Source organism: Coturnix japonica, chromosome 27, assembly GCF_001577835.2.
Source record: "Coturnix japonica isolate 7356 chromosome 27, Coturnix japonica 2.1, whole genome shotgun sequence".
In the NCBI taxonomy this organism is placed as follows: domain Eukaryota; kingdom Metazoa; phylum Chordata; class Aves; order Galliformes; family Phasianidae; genus Coturnix; species Coturnix japonica.
Window position 1 is genome coordinate 2,059,749 of NC_029542.1, and position 14,711 is coordinate 2,074,459.

The 14,711-nt window shown below is 48.0% G+C and overlaps 1 protein-coding gene across 16 annotated transcripts in view; it reads left to right on the forward strand.

The window, feature by feature from the left end:
* The window catches only part of TANC2 (tetratricopeptide repeat, ankyrin repeat and coiled-coil containing 2), a 139,617-nt gene that overhangs the window by 102,572 nt on the left and 22,334 nt on the right, over nucleotides 1-14,711 (forward strand). For all 16 annotated transcript variants that reach the window (XM_015885745.2, XM_015885749.2, XM_015885744.2 and 13 more), the window contains 6 exons: nucleotides 657-1,264; nucleotides 8,870-8,978; nucleotides 10,843-10,965; nucleotides 11,175-11,411; nucleotides 13,316-13,501; nucleotides 14,197-14,290. In XM_015885745.2, coding sequence (XP_015741231.1) covers nucleotides 657-1,264; nucleotides 8,870-8,978; nucleotides 10,843-10,965; nucleotides 11,175-11,411; nucleotides 13,316-13,501; nucleotides 14,197-14,290 — 1,357 coding nt within the window. The remainder of the gene's footprint in view (nucleotides 1-656; nucleotides 1,265-8,869; nucleotides 8,979-10,842; nucleotides 10,966-11,174; nucleotides 11,412-13,315; nucleotides 13,502-14,196; nucleotides 14,291-14,711) is intronic.

Below are 14,711 nucleotides of genomic sequence, written 5' to 3' on the forward strand. Positions count from 1 at the left end.
TGTGAGCTTTGGTTTTGCACCACCATTCAGGAGATGGGGCTGCTCTCCTCAGTCTCTGCTGGGTCATTTCTCCCCAGTATGCAGTGACAGAGCCTATAACATAAGAACCCTGTTGGAAAAGCATTTAATGATTTGGGGGTTTGCTCTATAAGCACATCCATTGGTGAGCTTAGCAAATGAGAGATTCCCTGGCCATGGTATCCAGCTAGACATCATTGCTTGGAAACAGTGGAACTTACTCCCTGTGACCTGCCCTGTTGGTCAGGGTCAGCAGTGGGATTTCTCTTCTATCACCTCCACATCCTCCACTTTCAATGGCTGAGATGACAGCAGGAGGGTTGGCACGTTGCTGTTGGGTTGGGCTGGGGTGGGGATGATGAGGGCACCTCTCTGTGCCAGTTTCCTGGTCCTTCTTGTGGATGCAGTGTTAGGAACCACATCCTGCATTTTTATTTCAGTCACGTCTCACACAGAAACTGTTTGATTATAGATGAGGTTGTGAGGTCCTGAGGGCTTAAACTGCCTTCTCATGTGCTTTCTCTGATGGAAAAGGTCTTAAAGGAGTCTCGGAGGTGCTATTGTAATACAAATCAAGTTTACTTAATGAATAATAAGCATTCCCAGAATGAATATACTTCTGTTTTCTTTCTTTGCAGGAAATAATTAAGCTGTTGCCCTTCCACAGAATATTTTTGGATAGACTGGAAGAGAACGAAGCCATAGACCAGGACCTGCAGGCTTACATCCTCCATCGGATACACAGCAGCTCGGAGATCCAGAACAACATCTCACTGAACGGCAAAATGGACAACACCACCTTTGGCAAACTCAGCTCTCACCTCAAGACCTTGAGCCAAGGGTCCTACCTGTACCTGAAACTCACTTTTGATCTCATAGAGAAAGGATATCTAGTACTAAAAAGCTCCAGCTACAAAGTAGTCCCAGTGTCTCTGTCAGAAGTTTACCTGTTGCAGTGCAATATGAAGTTCCCAACGCAGTCTTCCTTTGATCGGGTTATGCCTCTCTTGAATGTGGCAGTGGCATCTCTGCATCCTTTAACAGATGAGCATATTTTTCAGGCCATTAATGCAGGTAACATTGAGGGCACTTTGGAGTGGGATGACTTTCAGCAGAGGATGGAGAACCTTTCTATGTTTCTTATCAAACGTAGAGACATGACGCGAATGTTTGTTCATCCCTCTTTCCGAGAATGGCTTATTTGGAGAGAAGAAGGTGAAAAGACCAAGTTTCTTTGTGATCCTCGGTAAGCAGACGCTCTGAGAAATGGGTTTATGGATGTGTGTTCATCTAAAAGTGTTCTGTTCTGTTCTGAGAACCGCTTCGTTGGTTGAGGTCACACATGGGATGAGGTTGCTTTTACTTGGCTTTCTGTCCACACTGTGTGGGTCTACATCTGTGCTGGTCTCCTTAAACCTATGTGTTGGTCATGGAAAGTTGTGGGTGCTTCCTGGGCACACAGATGAGCCAGGAAACATCAGAGTCATCTCCAGGGTGAGCTGAGCCCTGGAAGGACCTCGGAGGGTCCACACTCGGCAGCTCGAAGCTGCAGTTATGGCACTGCTGGGGGGAGCTGCATTGACATCCCCAGCTCTGGCAGGAGGGAGAATCTTCCTCCATTCCCTCCCAGCCACGCAAAATAAGGGATGAGGAGATGAAGGATGAGCAGCATCGATGCATCTTTTGAAGCTGGCTTCTTTTTGAAGTCTTGCTCCTTGTAGTCCTATTAAGTGTCATTTGGAGAGCAGAATGAGGAACAGAGTCAGGCTTTAGCAATGTTGGACTCTTAAGTGCATGTGTAATCTCTGTTCTGACAGCAGCAGAGCTCCTGGCTTAGCTCACAGAGAACAGAATTTAATCATGGTTAGATTTACATTCTGTAAGCCCAATGATCACTATTAACTGCGTTATCTTTTGTTTTTTACTGAAGAGTGGAAACAGACGCTCTGACTGTAATGCTGGTCGTTGATCCCTGTAAGCTCTGCTCTCTTTTCCCTGCCCATCTCCAAAAATACGATTAGAAAACTCAGGGAAACACTTGGATTCTCAGCCTTATCGGGGCATCTCTAGGCCCTGCAACCAGGCTGATGAAACACAGCATTGTCTGCTGGAACCAAACAGCTCCTGGTTGATCAAAGCAGCCATAGCTGCTGGCGGTCTCAGAGTAATTTACTGCTTTAAATTTTGTGGCAAACAGTCTGGAGTAGAAAAATAGCACGTAGCTCCTCCCAATGGGAAACCGACCTGCTTTAATAGGTTCTGCACAACAGTCCTATCGAGTGAACCCTTTGGAAAGCATCTTACAGCAGCGAGTGGCTCTGTATCAATCGATGGCAGCTATTTGATATCCTTCCTCTTGAGTCATTAAGTGCTTGTCGCTGGAGAATTCTTCTCAACCTTCTTTGTAATGTGTGTGTGCCTGTGATGCCTGTGGAGCTGAGATCTGCTCCCCTTCCTGGGTATGGGCAGCCTGGGAGCAATGATCACCACCACAGGAGCAGTTCAGGTAATTCAGTGCCATCCTGTGTTGGCAGGAAAAGGAAACCCATCTGCAGAACACTCCCCTGATGCTGAACACCCCCATATGTGGCATTCTGCACATAGCAGCCAGTTGTGCAGCTGTGTAATCCAGGTGTTTTTGGTTCCCTGAGCCCAGCACTGTTCTTCCTGGTGCTTACAGAGGTGGCCAGGAGCTTCCTATTCTCACAGTGGTAGGATGAGAGGTGATGGCTTCCACCTCTCAGGTGGTAAATACGTGGTCACTTGAGCATATGTGGGCATCTGTAGGGCCCCATGGGATTGCCAGCACTCAGCAGACCAGGTGCCTTGCCAGAGGCAAGAAGTTACACAGTGCTAAAACAGGCTGCCAGTGCCTTGAGTGCAAGTCTGTATGTACTGAAAGGCTAATAAATTTCTCTAATGTATAATGCACGCTAATTGCATTACACTCTGATGGTAGATAATGAAGCAGGATACATTTGGGTGATTAATAGGGCAGACCCCCTGAGATTCTGCTGTTGTGCTCCTCAAAACCCTCCTGTCCAGCTAATATTGAGACGTTGAGCTCAGGGCATAGTAAACCCTTAGTAACAATGAAGATAAATGATGATTTTTCACTTTATTTCTCTAAAAGAAGCACAGCTTGCCCCTGACCGAGCCACCAGGAGCAGATTTGGCTGCAGCTTTGATTTCCTTTCTGCTTGCATGGGTTCATCATCGCTGGGGCAGGAGCACATTGTTAGCACAGAGCTCATTGCTGTCTCTGTGTCGATGCAGTGAGGAATGGAGCTGCTGAAGCCAGTGTTGTTTGGCCAAGTTTTGAAGTGAAACGTGGTTCTGTGAGGCTGTTCTTAATTGATGTACCCTGGCACAGTGTTTGGGTTTGAGAACACCGTGAAGGAAATGGGGATGATGGGCTTTGGGGCTGCAGCACCGCCACTGGGGCATCTTTCTCCTTGTGTTGAAGGGAGTGTATTCCCATCTTCTTGGAAGTATGGGGAGATGGAAGAGGAAGAACACAACGTCCAGAAATCACCACATTGTCTAAGCTTCTGACAAATGGTGCATCTCCAGCCTCCACCTTTTGTGTTGGCTTGTGGGGCTGCTGACCCTCTGTGCTGGGGCTCACTGTGAACAAGGGCTCGTTGGCTCGTGATTGCTGTAGATCTCCCATCAGGGACCCCCAGCATCCATGGCTGTTGGTAGCATTTGTCAGGGTTCAAACAGCATTGCAGTAATGGTTTCCCCTGCTGGCATTGTTTTTCAAGTGTTGTAGTTAACAAATAACATGAAGTATCATAGGGAAAAGCCCAATCCATTGTGACCAGAGCATGAAAAAGTGTTGCTTATTATATACTCACTCTGACACTTCCTAACCTAAATCCTGTAATGCTGTTCTGTGTTTTGATTTCATCAGAACCTTCCATGCAGTGATTTTTGCGTCCTTTTGCAGCACTTAGGAAATGAAATGTTTCATCCCTGTGCTGCTGCTGATGGGACTGAGGGAGGTGGGGGGTGGGAAGTGGTTGGTGTTGGTGAGGTGGTAGAAGGGCTGCAGTCAGATGCAGACCCCCAGAGTGAAATGATTGTGTATGGATTGAAGTACTGCAGTTGGGAGTTTTTGCATCTATCTCAGGATGTGGTGTTAGTCTGAAATCCTAAATGCCTGGGATTTGGTTTCCAGAAGAAGGGTGAAGAAAACCCATGCAGCATCTGGTATTGTTCAGACCCTGATTGCTGGTGCCCAGCACAGGAGTTGGTGTGGCACTGCAGAGCTGTTTGAGTCTGAAACCAGACCCAGAAACGCTACATAGGAGATGAGTGTTCTGCAGTAAACGTTCGCTGTGCACCAAGAATTGATCAGCTATTAGAAGATAGCTAATAATAACAGGATCTCAGTGAAGAAATGATGTCTCTGGAGGTGAGGGTGAGGGCAGCTCCTCACCCATTCCCTTCGGTTCCACACCATGAGCCAAACCTGCTCTGTCTCTATGGGGCTCGGTGTGGGCTGGCTCAGCAGCAGCAGTGATAACTATGCTCAGTTGCCATGGTTTCGAGCAGAGCTGTCTTGTAACACAATGCAGTGGAGGTGTTTTGCATTTTCCTTTCTGTCAGGAGACAAGCTGCAAGGAGAGACTTGATCCTCCTCCAAGTTGCGTACTTACATCTTACCCAGCAGGGTGATGGAGAATGAATTAGAAGCAAATGAGTGTCTTATTGCTTTTGATGCAAAGGCTGATCTGACCAGCAGTCCCCAGGCAATAGGTTTAGGAAGGGTGTAGGAAAGGAGTGCAGTGCAAATGTTATCTTTAAGAGTCAAGTTATACAACAAACACAGAAATGGGAGGTGTGGGGATCACAGGGTCATAGAATGGTTGGGATGGAGGTGAGCTTAAATGCCATCTGGTTCCACCCCCTGCCATGGGCTGCGTTGCCAACCAGTAGATCAGACTCCATCCATTGTACATCAGATGTTTAAAGCTTGTCCACAGATAGCTCCTAACTGTCATAGAGTAATAGAGTTGTAGAATTGATTGGGTTGGGAAGGGACCTTTAAGATCATCTGGTTCCTACTGCCCTGCTATGGACAGGGTCACCTCCCTCTAGACCAGGTTGACTTTCCAAATGCTTTTCCATTTTAAACCTGAAAAACTGGTCTCACGTGAGATGCTTTTCGCTCCGTGAAACAGATGCCATTTGAACTGAAGGTGAGGGGAAAGAATGTGTTTTGTATTGATTTGAATCCCTTACATCGTTGGGCATCTGGTGGTTGTGCTGTGTCCAGCTGTGTACTTTGTGTCCTGGTGTTTGCCCTTGCTCAGAGCCTGTGCTGAGTTGGTGTAGTCAATTCACAGATCACCACGGGCTTTGGTGGTTGGTAGTCATTCCTACAGCTCTAATTTTGGCATGGTGGAAGCAGTGGTTTACCCATGGTTTGGCGTTGGGGTCCCTCTGTACCTGGTGCATTTGAAGGGCAATGAAATGTTTCCTGTTGGTTTAATTTCCTCATCAAGAGGGAACACAGCTGAGCACCATATATTTGGATCCTGGTGCTCTCCTGTTCACTGAATGGGCAAACACAGTCTGTCCACCAAGTGGTGAGGACCCAATCCCTGCTGACACCAGGAGCACAACTTCTCACCTTCCTCTGCCACTTCCAGGATAAAGCTGTCTGACTTCCTGACTTGTAACTGGTACATCATGGAATGTGATAGGAATGGGCAATAACTCCATACAGTGAATGCTGGAGACTACGTATAAGCATCCCCATGGCTGGCATTTCCAGGTGCTGGCTCTGATCTCATGGAGAAGTACAGAGTTGAAAAAGGAGTGATTAAAGCCATTGGGATAAGTCAGGCAAGTCAAGGATCGTCCCCACATTTGGATGGAGCTGCAGCTGCAGTGTTGGTTGGAAGAGAAGAGGGAGACGTTACATGATGGGATGAGATGAACAGCAGATGTGATTGCTCCCACCACAAAGGACATGAGCCGAACTACTGGCTCATTAGACATGCAGTGTAAGGGTTCAGATGGAGAACCCTTCTGGAATATGTTTTTCCTTCAGTTACTGTCCTCATAAAATCTCTGTCTTGTTATTTTTTCTTTCTCCGGATGGCAAACTTGTGCACGCTGTCCCACTTTTCACATCTAAAGAAAGAAGAAAATATTCACTGGAAGAAATATCCACTGAGTAATCCATTCGGTGGCACTGAGCCACCAAAGAGAGAGAAGTGGAATTAATTGGAGGCAATACGAGCGCTTACTGAAGAGCGAAACGTTGCTTAATTTGCTCTTGTTATTGCATTCCTCCAATCCTCACTGAGCAGAGCCTTGCAGAGGTTTGCTGAGGGCAGCTCCCGACGTTGTTCCACATCACTCCCAGGCAAATGGAAGCGAAGCACTTCCAAGTCGCATCCCCCGCCCTGCTGCAATCCTACATACGAGAAGTTACAGCAGGTGAAATGAGGACAGAAAACGTGTCAGCGCTCTTCAGCCCAGCGCTCCGTGCATTGCGGTCATTGCAGAGCATACAGGGAGATGATGGCTCTGCCCATTCAACCCACCCAATGTGGTCATTAAGTTACGCCAGCAGTCTTTTCACCGTGCTCTCAGACATCACTTATTTACTCTGAACATGAAGTATCTGCTGCTGGCAACCAGCAAGATCTGGGGGAAGCTTTTTGAGCTGAGCGGAGACGGCAGAATTCCATCTTTGCTCTCTGGATCCGTGGTTTTAAACTTGATTAAATCAGGTTCTGCAAGTGTTCCGAAATGCTTTTCTCTCTCTTGTATTCCTTATTGCTCTGTATTTTTTAAATCATTGCTTTGTTACCATGAACCAAAGGGTTCCATCCGTGTTTCCTCCTTGTTGTTCCCCCTGGCAGTGCTCAGAACCCCCATTCTCCCATGTCAGTGGCTCTCCAGGATCAGCTCCTGATGAGGATTCAGGTACGTTATCCTGGATGTTATCCTACAGATGAGCCCTCTGACCGCCATGTCACATGCTCCCCATACTCAGTAACACATGGATGCAGCATGGTCTTTATCCAGCAGCATTGGAGACTCCGTTCCCCAGCCCCATCCCTGCCATGTGTAAGATGCTGTGGCCGTGTAGGTGGGACTGGTTTCCCCAGTGTTCAGTCCCAGCCCAGCAGTGAGGAGACATCAGGAGTTTGACATCAGATAGGGCCAGAAGTGGAAGGGACTGATTCTCACCGAGCTTTGGGATCCTTCCTTCTCTCTGTGCCCATCCCTGAGCACATCCCTCACCATGCAGAGCTCCAGAGCTGTGCCATACACGATCTGCAGCAGCAAACAAAGGCTCCGGGAGCTGAGCTGGCAGCACTATTAATTTTTCACGAGAAGAAATCACACATTAAAAATAGAAAATCTCTGATGGCAAACTCTGCAGTGGCGAAATTCAAAGCAGATCGTTTTACTGAGCTCCTTGATGTAGAAATCATTACTGCCATCCGCTGCTCTGTTAAGGGGGGTGGGGGGAAAGGGAAAGGAAAGCAAGGCTGTGCTGTTGGAGTCTGCTTTAGCAGGCAATTAGCGCTGACAGAGCAAGTGACTGCAAGTATTTCTCAAGGAGCCTGGAGCCGAGGTCTGGGAAACATTGCAGAGGTAATGCATTGCTCATGAATGCTGTGCTTGATTCTGGAAGAGTTTGTAGATGCCTTATTTGTAACAGCCATGCGTGTGATCAGACTTGGGTAAATGCCCTCCAGCTGCAGCAAAGCGGGGACGCCAGGCTGGCGTGTCAGCATGGAGCTGCTCATTGTTATGGCAGAACTTTCTGGATCTTCACAGAATCACAGGGTCATTAAAGTTAGAAGAGACCTCCAAGATCATCAAGTCCAACAGCTGACCCATTCCCATCATGCCCATTCAGTGAATCGTTAGAAAAGATCTCCAAAGATCATCAAGACCAACCCCAACCCTCCTGCTCCAAAAGTGGGAAGCCAAGGGGGGAAGAGCAACGGGAGGGAAATGCAAAGAGCCAAGGATGGCTCAGCATCCTACAACCACATCCTACCACTTCTGCTGCACCAACTTTCCTTCTGTCCCTTTAGTTGCTGCTGTGCAGAGATCTTTGACAGCACAGCAACGTGTGGGCAGCACCTGGGCTTGGTGTTCTCTTTGGACAGAGACATGCAGATAAATCCCTGCCCTTGTGCAGACATCTGCTTGCTTCTATGCCTTTTGGCCAGGCTGAGCACTTTCTGCTTTACCAAACAGTGATGAGCTAATAACATTCCCTGTCCTTAAAAGCCCTTCTGAAGCCGCAGCTTATATCGTGTTTGGTTTTGTTTGGCTTGAGGGAGTTTGGTTGCTTTTATATGGAATCACATTCTTATTTAGTTCCAGGAATTAAGTGGGTTAAAAAGGACTCCCTTGAGGATACCCGGGGGCTTATGGAAGAATCTGAACTTCTTCTCTGCCCTCAATGTCAAGGCTAGGAGTTGCTTTGCTTATTATGGTCTGCATATTTGATCACAGAAGAATTACTTCTCTCTTTTTTTGATCAGATAACACTTGGGAGACCTTGGAAAAGCCTCGCTTGCTCCCAGTTCTTTGCAGGCAGTGGCAATGTCTGCAGTAGGGAAATGCATCTCCAGCTTGCAAAGGCCTGGGCTGCTTTCTTCAGCAAATGGGGAAAGGTTTACAGGGAGCATTTGTTGTATGGTTGCATCTTCTAATGACCTGGTCCCTGTGGTCACCAATAATCCAAAGAAAGTGGAAACGAGTTGGTGGTTTACAGCTCTGCCTCCCAAAGGCTTTGCTCTCCGAAGCCCTTTTGTTGGTAGAAGGCTTTAAATACTGACGTGCTTCCTTCTTCTCTTTCCAGGAGTGGCCACACACTGCTTGCCTTCTGGTTTTCCCGTCAGGAAGGAAAACTAAACCGACAGCAAACGATCGAACTGGGACATCACATTCTCAAAGCACATATTTTTAAGGTAAGGAAAAGGAAGTTTTGCTCCAGCCTCGTCCTGGTTGTGTTCAATCTACCAAACACCATCAGCATTTGGTCTGTCCTTGTTTTAGGGCTTCCGTAAGAGATGTGCTTTATTAGATCTACAGAATTAGCAACAGCATGGAAGAAATTCTTGAAAGCAGACTAAAACATGGGTTAATCAGTGAGGGAACGGTATTGTCCATCTCTGTGCATTGGACGGTGCACGGTGCTGGTACTGAGGCTGGGACCCAACGACGTTCCTTCTTGAGCACAAGCATCCTCAAACAGTTTGGGAAACATACATGAGTATGAATATTTGAGTGTCTTAAAGTGATCACCAGTCCTAACAGAGCACAGGTCTTAGGGGGAGCAGCTAAGGGAGCTGGGATTGTTCAGTGTGTAGAAGAGGAGGCTCCAGGGAGACATTATCACTCTCTGTAACAACCTGAAGGGACGTTGTGAGATGGGGGTCAGCCTCTTCTCTTATGTAACTAGCAATAGAATGAGAGGGAATGGCCTTGAGTTGCACCAGAGGAAACTGAGGTTGGATGTTAGGAAATACTTGTCTGAAAGAGCAGTCAAGCACTGGAATGGGCTGCACGGGGAGGTGGGGTGTCACCAACCCTGGAGATGTTCAAGGAAGGTTCAGACGTTGTGTTGAGGGATGTAGTTTAGTGAGAACTATTGGTGATAGGTGGATGGTTGGACTGGATGATCCTGTAGGTCTTTTCCGGCCTTGGTGGTTCTTTAATTCTATGTGGAAACCCATCCAGGAAATGTGGCATGGATGGGAAGGGCAAGAACAGAAACACTCAGTCATGATACAGCTGGGCCCAAACTTCAGATAAACAGATTTACAAACCAAGCAACAAGGTGTTGCAAACAAGTTGCCCAAGGAGGCTGTGGATGCCCCATCCCTGCAGGCATTCAAGGCCAGGCTGGATGTGGCTCTGGGCAGCCTGGGCTGCTTGTTGGTGACCCTGCACACAGCAGGGGCTTGGAACTGGATGAGCACTGTGGTCCTGTGGACCTCACAGCACTGAGGAAGCAGAAATCAGGGCTTGTGCATTGTGGCAGAGCTAGAGATGGCTGTACAGTTTCCATGGAAACATCAGAGTTAATGGTAAATCAGTAGCAGAACAGCACTGTGCAGGCTGTACCCACAGCACACAGCACTGCTGGACACTGCTGTCCATGCATCAGGGCTGCAGACACATCCCTCTGTCATGGATCTGTCTGCAGGCACATTGGTTGCAAAGCAGTTGTCCCCTTGGTAGGAGGAGGGATGCTTGCTTATGAGTGCTCTCACATGCCCACGGGAAAGGTTGGAGGCAGTCTGGTGTTAGATATGGAAATGTTAAGGCTTCCTTAATTTATCCTTTTGTGAGCACGCATTGTCATCTCGTTTAAGCCTGTGAATAATAAGGAAACTCCGTGAATCAGTTCTGCCAAAATAAGATGTGCTTTAACAAAAAGAAGAATAGAAGCGTGCAGTGCTTCTCAACACAGCATCTTCTGGGGGAGGTGAGCAGGTTTGGGCTGCTTGCAGCTTCACCCTGCCTTGCATAGAGCTTGCAGATGGCCGCAGCAACTTTGCAGCTTGTTTCCTACAAGCTGATTGATTGACCCCAAAGGGCAAATGTTTGTTCATTGACATCTTGTATCTTAAAAGTGCACCGTATCTTTATGCCTGGGAGGATCAGTGTGGTGTGGTTTGGGGTACCTGCAAGCAACATTCTGTGCAGAGCTTGGGGATTACAGTTAAATTGGTGTGAGTGTGGTTACTGAATTAATCCTGGTTTAATCCAGGTTGGGCTTGTGTAAAGGTGAGGGCTTGGATCTACGCTGTCTTTTCTTTTTCACAGGGGCTGAGTAAAAAAGTTGGAGTATCTTCTTCCATCCTGCAAGGGCTTTGGATCTCCTACAGCACTGAGGGTCTTTCCATGGCTTTGGCATCACTGAGAAACCTCTACACCCCAAACATCAAGGTACTGTGAGGAGGGGCGAGCTGGAGGGGATCCAGAGCTCCCATAGGGAGCTTCTACCACCCCACAGCACTAGGAGGAGGATCTTCCTGGCTTTAGATCTGCTTAAAACCACACAAAGGGCTCTGATTTCAACTCTTGTATCGCCCTGACAGTAAACTCATTCCCATCCTTAACACTCAGCTAACAGGTGCTTTCCTAATGCTCTGCAGGTCAGTCGGTTGCTGATTCTAGGAGGTGCCAATGTGAATTACCGGACCGAAGTTCTAAACAACGCCCCAATTCTGTGCGTGCAGTCCCACCTGGGTTACACAGAGATGGTGGCTTTGCTCCTGGAGTTTGGTGCCAACGTGGATGCTGCTTCTGAGAGCGGCCTGACCCCCCTTGGGTACGCTGCTGCTGCTGGGTTCCTGAGCATCGTTGTGTTGCTGTGCAAGAAACGGGCCAAGGTAAGGTGACTCCCTTAGCGCAGCTCTTATGAGGCCCCATCTGCAGTACTGCATCCAAACCTGCAGCCCCCAGCACAGAAAGGGCATGGAGCAGGTCCAGAGGAGGCCACTAAGATGGTCAGAGGGCTGGAGCACCTCTCCTATGAGGAAAGGTTGAGGGATCTGGGCTTGTTTAGCTTGGAGAAGAGAAGGCTCCAGAGGGACCTCATTGTGGCCTTCCAGTATTTGAAGGGAGCGTATAAACAGGAGGGGGAATGGCTGTTTGTGAGGGTGGGCAGTGATAGGACAAGTGGGAATGGTTTTAAACTGAGACAGGGGAGGTTTAGGTTGGATATTAGGAAGAAGTTTTCCAAGCAGAGGGTGGTGACGCACTGGAACAGGTTGCCCAAGGAGGCTGTGGATGTTCCATCCCTGCAGGCATTCAAGGCCAGGCTGGATGTGGCTCTGGGCAGGCTGGGCTGCTGGTTGGTGACCCTGCACGTAGCAGGGGGTTGGAACTGGATGAGCATCGTGGGATTTTCAACCCAGGCCATTCTAAGATTCTGTGATTCTATGACTCCATCCCTCCAGCAGCTGGCATACAGTGTTCCACACTCAGAACATGAGCTTGCAGGCAGGGGACATCCCGCTTGCTAAAGAGCATCCCCTATCAGGTGAACACAGCGTGCTGCTGCAGAGGGTTTGCTGCTTAAAGAGTATTGCCTGTCCAAATGTCACATTAGCACCAAAGGCAAACAGCTCCGGGCAGTCTGTAACCAGTGTTCTGGAATGCAGGTCTGGTGCAGGAGCTGCCTAATTGTGCTGCACTAACAGCCTGCTGAGGTCTGGTCTGGTCCTTGAGCATCACAGTGCCAAAATGGCAACGCTGCTCCTGCAGCACAGAGTGTTCTTTAAATACCTCATTGAGACACATCATCCAAAAACTTCTATCAGACTTATCCTAGAAAAATACCCTTTGTTTAGCTCTCTGCTGAGCGTTTGGAGTTTTAATTGGATGTAATGAGTCACGTTTGAATACTTGGTTAGAGAAGAAAGTTGTGCTGCTATTTGAAGCGAAGCCTCCTGGAAACAATTAGTGGTTTCCCTATATGGTGAGCTTCAGTTCAAAAAGCAAAACGTGGGTTTGTGAAGCTGCCCTATGAATGTCAGAGCGACTGAGGGACTTCTCAGACCTTGCCCTGTTTGTCTGTTATAATATGAGGATGGGAGGAAGTAACATTATTTAATGTCACTTCTTTGGGATAGTTTAAGAGTCAAGTGAGCCCCTGGCACTTGTTGCTGAGAACAGGAGTTTTAGGGGTAAACGCAGTGCAAAAAGCTTGCCCAGGTTTTCCTTCAGTATCCCTAAGTGTAGCAAAGAAATCCCAGCTGGTGTATTCTGCTGAACTGTGCCCCGTCCTGAGCAGCCGAGCAGAGGAGCTCCTGCAGAGCTGCCAAATGAAATCTGTTTCCTATTGACTTCTGCTTGCATCGGGTTCACATCAGGGTGTCAGGCTGCAGCTGAGACATTTCTGTCTCCCTTGAATGAATCCTGAGATGGTATCTGGGAAACAAGCTGCTTTCTTGAGTGGATCTGGGGAAGGGAGATGATTGTGTGTGCATGATTGCAAGAAAACGTGATTGCTGTATTTCAGGACACAAAGGGAAAACAGTTTTGCAGCCTTTGAGTCTGAAGAAGACCGTAGTAAAATGGCAGCTTAGCCAAAGTAAACACTTGTGGCCAAGAGGATGCCTCAGTCCCAGGCATTGCCTTTGGGAAGAGCTGCTGTCTGCTCAGGGAAGGGACTGTGACCAGAAGAATTGCACACGTGGCATGATTCTGAAACCAGGGCTGGAAACTCAGGAAGGAAGATGTTTCACCCGAGGTTTGGCTTCACTGCATGTTGTTGCCTTCTCTTTTCAAGGTGGATCACTTGGACAAGAACGGTCAGTGCGCTCTGGTCCACGCCGCCCTCAGAGGACACTTGGAAGTGGTGAAGTTCCTGATCCAATGCGACTGGAGCATGGCTGGGCAGCAGCAGGGGGTGTTCAAAAAGAGCCACGCCATCCAGCAGGCCCTGATTGCCGCAGCCAGCATGGGCTACACGGAGGTAAGGCTCCCAGCCCATCGCTCTCCATGGGACACCAAAGGTTAACCATGATTTCTAGCCACAATACCAAGCAAGGGGGGCTGGGGGTTGGAGCCGTCATTGACTTGACTTTAGATTTTGCTTTTGTTCTGAATAATCCATAAAAACATAGATAACATGCTCAGATCAGAGGAGCTGATTAAAGAAAGCTGGATAATTGCTATTAGCTTAAAGTGACTGTGAGCTGAACCAATTAGAAGCAGATGTGACTTCAAAACCATACGGATCTGCACGCTGACATCATTTGTAACAGGGCACAGAATGTTGCAAATGAGAGTTTTCCCCCAAACCACCTTAGTAACTTAAAAAAGCAATTTCATGTTTGTTACACCCTAAATGCACGTGTCTGCTTACAGAATATACTGCAGGCTCCTGCTGGGAGTTGCTTGCAGGCACAGCTATAAGCTGGTGATAAACTTGCTGAGTTTTCCAGCTTTGGTGATGGAACAAATGTTGTGTGTGTCTATAATTGATCCTAATCACTGCTGGAGCCACAGCAGAGTCCTTGCTGGGATCTCTGTTTAACTCAAGCTGAGGGTTCCAGGCAGAGATTCTGTGCCTTCTCCTCAGTGTATTCAGAGCAGCTCCTGTTAAAATGTCAGCAGTTTATTTATAATGCATCGAGGTCGGTGAGCTGACAAGTCGTTTTGTTTTAGATTGTCTCCTACCTGCTCGACCTTCCAGAAAAAGATGAAGAGGAGGTGGAGCGAGCGCAGATCAACAGCTTCGACAGCCTCTGGGGAGAGACAGGTGATTTCTGCAGATCTGTAGCTTCTCCTGCATGCTTGTGTTGGTGTTTACGGGCTCCTGGTATACCTCTGATCCCTGCTTTGCCCTGTGTGAGAGGCTCCCCTTCCTCTGATTTCACTTTGGGTGATGTACAGATGCCAAGGTGCTTAAATAGACAGTTGGTCTTCAGGAAATCCTGTGCTCCTGATGCTGGCTTTGAAGCACGGGGCGCACAGCAGCTCTGAGTGCCAGCCCACTGGTTTCTGAAACATCCCACGTGAAGTCAGATGGATGCACACTGCTGCTCGTTCTCTCCTGATACTTCACATATTTACTCAGAGCATGTCCATTCTGCTCTCCTCTTCCCTGTAACACACAGCACTGATTGCTAAGCTATCCATTATTTAACACCTGCTAGTTACAAAGAGAAAGTCCTTTGCTC